Genomic DNA, 7998 nt, shown 5'->3' with positions numbered 1-7998 from the left:
ATCCTGTCCCTCAGGATTCCCTCCAACAACTTGCCCACCACCAACATCAGGCTCACCAGTCTATAGTTCCCTGGCTTGTCCTTACCACCCTTCTTAAACAGTGGCACCATGTTTGCCAACCTCCAGTCTTCCGACACCTCACCTGTGACTAGCGATGATACAAATATCTCAGCAAGAGGCCCAGCATTCACTTCTCCAGCTTCCCACAGAGTTCTCGGGCACACCTGATCAGGTCCTGGGGATTTATCCACCTTTAACCGTTTCAAGACATCCAGCACTTCTTCCTCTGTATTGTGGACATTTTGCAAGATGTCACCATCTATTTCCCTACAGTCTATATCTTCCATGTCCTTTTCCACAGTAAATCCTGATGCAAAATATTCATTTAGTATGTCCCCCATTTTCTGTGGCTCCACACAAAGACTGCCTTGCTGATCTTTGAGGGGCCCTATTCTCTCCCTAGTTACCCTTTTTGTCCTTAATATATTTGTAAAAACCCTTTGGATTCTCCTTAACTCTTTTTCCCAAAGCTATCTCATGTCCCCTTTTTGCCCTCCTGATTTCCCTCTTAAGTATACTCCTACTTCCTTTATACTCTTCTAAGGATTCACTCAATCTATCCTGTCTACACCTAACATGTGCTTCCTTCTTTTTCTTAACCAAACCCTGAATTTCTTTAGTCATCCAGCATTCCCTATACCTACCCGCCTTCCCTTTCACTCTGACAGGAATATAATTTCTCTGGATTCTTGTTATCTCATTTCTGAAGGCTTCCCATTTTCCAGCCGTCCCTTTACCTGCGAACACTTGCCCCCAATCAGCTTTCGAAAGTTCTTGCCTAATACCGTCAAAATTGGCCTTTCTCCAATTTAGAACTTCAACTTTCAGATCTGGTCTATCCTTTTCCATCACTATTTTAAAACAAATAGAATTATGATCACTGGCCCAAAGCGCTCCCCCACTGACACCTCAGTCACCTGCCGTGCCTTATTTCCCAAGAGTAGGTCAAGTTTTGCACCTTCTCTAGTAGGTACATCCACATACTGAATCAGAAAATTGTCTTATACGCACTTAACAAATTTCTCTCCAACTAAACCCTCAACACTATTGTAGTCCCAGTCTATGTTTGGAAAATTAAAATCCCCTACCATAACTACCCTATTATTCTTACAGATAGCTGAGATCTCCTTACAAGTTTGTTTTTCAATTTCCCTCTGACTACTAGGAGGTCTATAAGGTGATCATCCCCTTTCTTATTTCTCAGTTCCACTCAAATAACTTCCCTGGATGTATTTCCAGGAATATCCTCCCTAAGTACAGCTGTTTGCTTTCCCTTATCAAGAATGCCACTCCCCCTCCTCTCTTGCCCCACCTTTCTATCCTTCCTGAAGCATTTGTATCCTGAAACATTAAGCTGCCAGTCCTGCCCATCCCTGAGCCATGTTTCTGTAATTGCTATGATATCCCAGTCCCATGTCCTTACTAGTTTAAATCCTCCCGAGCAGTTCTAGCAAATCTCCCTGCCAGTATATTAGTCTCCTTCCAACTTAGGTGCAATCCGGCTTTCTTGTACAGGTCACTTCTACCCCAAAAGAGATTCCAACGATCCAAAAATGTGAATCCTTCTCCCATACACCAGCTCCTCAGCCATGCATTCATCTGCTCTATCCTCCTATTCCTGCCCTCACTAGCTCGTAGCAGTGGGAGTAATCCAGATATTACTACCCTTGAGGATCTCCTTTTTAACTTTCTGCCTAACTCTCTGTAACCTCCCTTCATAGTCTCAACCTTTTCCCTTCCTATGTCGTTGGTTCTAATGTGGACAATGACCTCCTGCTGGCCCCTCTCCCCCATGAGAACATTCTGCACCCTCTCTGAGACATCCTTGATCCTGGCACCAGGGAAACAACACACCATTCTGCTTTTTCTCTGCTGGCCACAGAAACATCTGTCTGTACCTCAGACTACAGAATCTCCTAATACAATTGATCTCGACGTACCCCTCGTTGCATTAGAGCCAGTCTCAATACCAGAAACTTGGCTCTAGGAATTCTTGTGCATGTCTCTGGCTTGTCCTAGGATGGATATGTTGTCCCAGTCGAAGTGGTGTCCTTCCTCATCCATATGTAAGTATATTAGTGAGAGTGGGTCATGTCTTTTTGTGGCTAGTTAATGTTCATGTATCCCGAGCGTTCACTGTCGTATCGTAACAGCATACGGGACTTGGGTCCGTGATTTGGACAGGTTTAGACAAATTCCAGTATGGGATTTGGTCAGATTTAAACTGATTTGGGGTACAACCAATTCCAGTAGATTTGAACACTTGCCGGTTAGTATCCTAGATCTTTAAATAACACAATTTGTTTAATTTTGTTTACTTGTGGTTGGTTAAATTAAAAGTGAGAAATGCCTCTTAAAATTGCTAAAGAGGATCTCGGGTTTGAAGATGAAAAGGGAACATACAACACAGAACAATACAGCGCAGACTAGGCCCTTCGGCCCTCGATGTTGTGCTGACCTGTGGACTTTTCTCAGCTCGCCCCCTACACTATCCCATCATCATCCATGTGCTTATCCAAGGATTGTTTATATCGCCCTTATGTGGCTGAGTTGACTACATTAGCAGGTAGGGCATTCCTCAGACCCCAGCCCTCCAACCGTAACAAGGACAGAACGCCCCTGGTGCTCACCTTCCATCCTACCAACCTTCGCATAAACCAAATCATCCGCCGACATTTCCGCCACCTCCAAAAAGACCCCACCCCCAGGGATATATTTCCCTCCCCACCCCTCTCCGCCTTCCGCAAAGACCGTTCCCTCCGTGACTACCTGGTCAGGTCCACGCCCCCCTACAACCCACCCTCCCATCCTGGCACGTTCCCCTGCCACCGCAGGAACTGTAAAACATGTGCCCACACCTTCTCTTCACCCCTATCCAAGGCCCTAAAGGAGCCTTCCACATCCATCAAACTTTTACCTGCACATCCACTAATATCATCTATTGTATCCGTTGCTCCCGATGCAGTCTCCTCTACATTGGGGAGACTGGACGCCTCCTAGCAGAGCGCTTTAGGGAACATCTCAGAGACACCCGCACCAATCAACCAAACCACCCCATGGCTCAACATTTCAACTCCCCCTCCCACTCTGCCGAGGATATGGAGATGCTGGGCCTCCTCCACCGCCGCTCCCGCACCACCAGACGCCTGGAGGAAGAACGCCTCATCTTCCGCCTCGGAACACAGCAACCCCAGGGCATCAATGTGGATTTCAACAGCTTCCTCATTTCCCCTTCCCCCACCTCATCCTAGCTTCTAACCTCCAATTCGGCACAACGCTCTTGAACTGTCCTACCTATCCATCTTCTTTCCCACCAATCCGCTCCACTCTCCATTCCAACCAATCACCTTCATCCTCCACGTTTCAGGCTCACTGCCTTTATTCCTGATGAAGGGCTTTTGCCCGAAACGTCGATTTCGCTGCTCCTTGGATGCTGCCTGAACTGCTGTGCTCTTCCAGCTCCACTAATCCAGAATCTGGTTTCCAGCATCTGCAGTCATTGTTTTTACCTCATTCCACATCCTTACCACTCTCTGCGTAAAGAACCTGCCTCTGACATCTGTCTTAAATCTATCATCCCTCAATTTGTGGTTATGCCCTCTCGTACAAGCTGACTTCATTATCCCAGGAAAAAGACTTTCACCGTCTACCCTATCTAATCCTCTGATCATCTTGTATGTCTCTATCAAGTCCCCCCTTAGCTGCCTTTCCAATGAGAACAGACCCAAGTCCCTCAGCCTTTCCTCATAAGGCCTTCCCTCCAGACCAGGCAACATCCTGGTAAATCTCCTCTGCACCTTTTCCAATGTTTCTGTAATGGGGCGACCAGAACTGTACACAATATTCCAAGTGTGGCTGCACCAGCATTTTGTATAGTTGCAACATAATATTGCGGCTCAGGAACTCAATCCCTCTACGAATGAAACCTAACACACCGTGTGCCTTCTTAACAGCGCTATCCACCTGGGTGGCAACTTTCAGGGATCTATGTACGTGGACTCCAACATCCCTCTCCACATCCACACGACCAAGAATCTTTCCATTGACCCAGTATTCTGCCTTCCTGTTATTCTTCTCAAAGTGCATAATCTCACATTTAGCTGCATTGAACTCCATTTACCACCTCTCAGCCCAATTCTGAAGTTTATCCAAGTTCCCCTGCAACCTGTAACATTCTTCCAAACTATCCACTACTCCACCGACTTTGGTGTCGTCTGCAAATTTACTAATCCATCCACCTATGCCTGCGTCTAAGTCATTTATAAAAATGACAAACAGCAGTGGTCCCAAAACAGATCCTGTGGCACACCACTGGTAACTGGACTCCAGACTGAATATTTTCCATCAACCACCACTCATTGCTAAACTACTAAATCACCTCAATCCCATGCCTCTGCATTTTCTCCAACAGCCTATCATATGGAACCTTATCAAAGGCTTTACTGAAGTCCATGTATACCACATCAACTGCCCTACCCTCATCTACATGCTTGGTCACCTTCTCAAAAAACTCAATGAGGTTTGTGAGACACGACCTGCCCTTGACGAAACCGTGTTGACTATCTGAAATCAAACTGTTGCTTGCTAAATGATTATAAATCTTATCTCTTATAATCCTTTCCAAAACCTTTCCTACAACAGAAGTAAGGCTCGCTGGTCTATAATTACCTGGGTCATCTCTACTGCCCTCCTTGAGCAAGGGCACAACATTTGCAATCCTCCAGTCCTCTGGTACTAAAGCTGTAGACAATGACGACTCAAATATTAAGGCCAAAGGCTCCACTATCTCTTCCCTAACGTCTCAAAGAATCCTTGGATAAATCCCATCTGGCCCAGGGGACTTGTCTACTTTCACTCCTTCTAGAATTGATAACACCTCTAATATCTAGTATGTCCTTCTTCTCCTCTACAACAAACTCCTTTTTCTGAGTGAAAACCAATGAGAAATGTTCGTTTAGCACCTCTCCGATCTTCACAGGGTCCACACTCAACTTCCCACTTCTGTCTTTGGCTGCCCCTATTCTTACCCTAGTCGTCCTTTTATTCCTCACATACCTACAGAAAGCTTTAGGGTTCTCCTTTATTCTATTTGCTAAAGTCTGCTCGTGTCCTCTTTGCTCTTCTTAACTCTCTCTTTAAATCCTTCCTAGCTGATCTGTAACTCTCCAGCGCCTCATCTGTACCATCTTGCCTCATCAACACATAAGCCTCCTTCTTCTGCTTAACAAGAGATCCCCCATAGTGACCACACTGTTCCTTTCACTCCTACCCAGAATCATTTTTGCCGATTCTCTCCTCCACCTCCCTGGAACTCTGCAGAGACCTATAAAAAGCTCCCAGCAGTGTGACCTCTTTTCTCCTGTTTCTAACCTCAGCCCACACTACCTCAATAGACGAGTCCTCGTCAAAAGTTCTTTTCGCCACCGTTATACTATCCTTGACTAACAAGGCCACACCTCCCCCTCTTTTACCGCCTTCCCTGTTCTTAATGAAAGATCTATACCCTGAAACCTGCAACATCCATGTCTCTGAAATGGCCACAACATCAAAGTCCCATGCTGCAAGCTCATCTTTCTTATTCCGGATACTCCTGGTGTTGAAGTAGACACACTTGAAACCAGTTTGCTGTCTGCGAGCACGTTCCTGTAACTGTGAAATCGGTGTCTGTGTCCCTGATCAGCTGTGAACTAAGTTGGATGATATTGAATGGTGTAGCAGGCTCGACAGTCTGATGATTGGCCGGCCCACTCCTGCTCCTCTTCTTGATGGTTTTGTATAAGTTACTGTCGATCTATATCTAACTTGGTAAGAATGGAACCAGGTGAGAATGTCCTGATGCCTTTGGGTAACCATTGGTGGAAAATGCCCTGATCAAAGGCTGCAGAGAAATTGAGAAGGGGCAAGGAGGGAAAGTTTACCTTTATCACTGACGTGGAATACCATTTGTTACTGAGATGAGAGCTATTTTGAAAATGTGTTTTTGCTAAATGGGAATGTTACTTTGGTGTAAATTTCTAATGTTTCTCTCGACTAACTGTTTTCTTTTAGAGCAGGACATTTTGTCTGAACCAATCAGAATAATCCTCCCTGTAGGTTCCTCTTCCCTGCTCCAAGTCAGTAAGAATGAATCCGTCCAGATTATCTGGAAGCACGTCAATCATAAAATCGAACGGGTGATTCTGGAGTACACAACTGCCAGCAACTCCCTGGTTTTTAGCCCCTACTTCAAAGGCAGAGTGAAGTTTGATAATCGCACTGGCTCTCTCTTTCTCAAGCAGTTAGAGATCACAGACAATGGCATTTACGAAGCAATCTTCTTCCTGCCTACCCGGAAGGATCAGGATGTGGTCAGACACACCTACTTTCTGGTCGAAGTTATGGGTGAGTGAAACACTTGGATATAAAAGTTGATACCAATGTGTGCATTACACAATTGTTTAGCAGTTTTATTCCCAGCAATTCATTCTCATTCCTACCTACTGATTTACACCGAATGAATACTCTGTTATTTACATGCCAGGGTTGGTTAGCTCAGTTGGCGAGATGGCTGGTTTGTAACAGGGTGTGACACCAATAGCATGGGTTCAACCCCTGTGCTGGCTGAGTATACCTCCTCAACCTCTTCCCTCACCTGAGCGATAAAGACCACCAGGTTCAATCATTCCTAGCTGTGTCTCTCAATGAGAGAGTAAACCCATCTGGGACTATGGCATCTTTATTATATACCCTTGGGTTTTATTTAAATTAATTTGGATCCCTTTAATGTTGATGATTTTAATTTATTTATTCCTGGATATACTATTAAATTCTTGTTAGGGTGCGATACTAGTGGCAAAAGGACAGTCACAAATTGACAACCGCAGCATACAACTAATAATTAATAATTAACTTCCCATCGAGTACAGCAGTTCAACACATCACTCACTCTCGTTTGCATGCTGTTTCTCACACACTCTCTCGCTCGCTCTCTCTGGCACGCGCACTCCCTTGCTCTCTCTGGCACGCGCACTCCCTCGCTCTCACTCTCTCTAGCTCTCGCACGCGCTCGCTCTTGCGCTGTCTTGCTTTATCTCACTTTTGCGCAAGCTGCCTCTCGTGCGCACTCTCTCTCCTGTGCGTCTCTCACCCACACGCTTTTCCTCCCGTGCGCTCTCTCTTAGCTGCTCTGGTACATGCACTTACATTCATTCTCTCTCATGCGCACGCTCTCTTGCACTCTCTCCTGCATGAACTCTCTCTTGCTCTCATGTGCACGCTCTCTCTTGCACACTCTCCTTCATGCACTCTCTCTCTCGCTCTCATGTGCGCACGCTGTCTTGCACTCTCTCGCTCTCAAGCGCACACTCTCTTGCACTCTCTCCTGTATGAACTCTCTCTTGCTCTCAAGTGCACACTCTCTTGCACTCTCTCCTGCATGCACTCTCGATCTCTCTCGTGCAAACGCTCTCTCTTGCACTCTCTCCTGCATACACTCTCTCTCGATCTCTCTCGTGCCCATGATCTCTCTTGCTCTCGATCTCTCTCGTGCGCACGCTCTCTCTTGCATGCACTCTTTCGATCTCTCTCGTGCGCACGCTCTCTTGCACTCTCGATCTCTCTCGTGCGCACGCTCTCTCGATCTCTCTCGTGCGCACGCTCTCTCTTGCACTCTCTCTCGATCTCTCTCGTACACGCGCTCTCTCTCGTGCGCGCGCGCTCTCTCGCTCTCTCTCGTGCGCGCGCTCTCTCTCGCTCTTTCGTGCGCGCGCTCTCTCGCTCTCTCGTGCGCGCGCTCTCTCTCGCTCTTTCGTGCGCGCGCTCTCTCGCTCTCTCGTGCGCGCGCTCTCTCTCGCTCTTTCGTGCGCGCGCTCTCTCGCTCTCTCGTGCGCGCGCTCTCTCTCGCTCTTTCGTGCGCGCGCTCTCTCGCTCTCTCGTGCGCGCGCTCTCTCTCGCTCTCTC

At 46.8% G+C, this 7998-nt stretch overlaps 1 protein-coding gene across 1 annotated transcript in view; it reads left to right on the top strand.

The window, feature by feature from the left end:
* The window catches only part of LOC122541527, a 55762-nt gene that overhangs the window by 6176 nt on the left and 41588 nt on the right, over positions 1-7998 (top strand). The window contains exon 3 of the mRNA XM_043678354.1: positions 6339-6441. Within this exon, the coding sequence (XP_043534289.1) occupies positions 6339-6441 (103 nt within the window). The remainder of the gene's footprint in view (positions 1-6338; positions 6442-7998) is intronic.

This window comes from Chiloscyllium plagiosum, chromosome 37, assembly GCF_004010195.1.
Source record: "Chiloscyllium plagiosum isolate BGI_BamShark_2017 chromosome 37, ASM401019v2, whole genome shotgun sequence".
NCBI classification, from domain to species: domain Eukaryota; kingdom Metazoa; phylum Chordata; class Chondrichthyes; order Orectolobiformes; family Hemiscylliidae; genus Chiloscyllium; species Chiloscyllium plagiosum.
The sequence above is the reverse complement of the archived record's forward strand: the minus strand, read 5'-3'. Positions and strand labels throughout refer to the sequence as shown.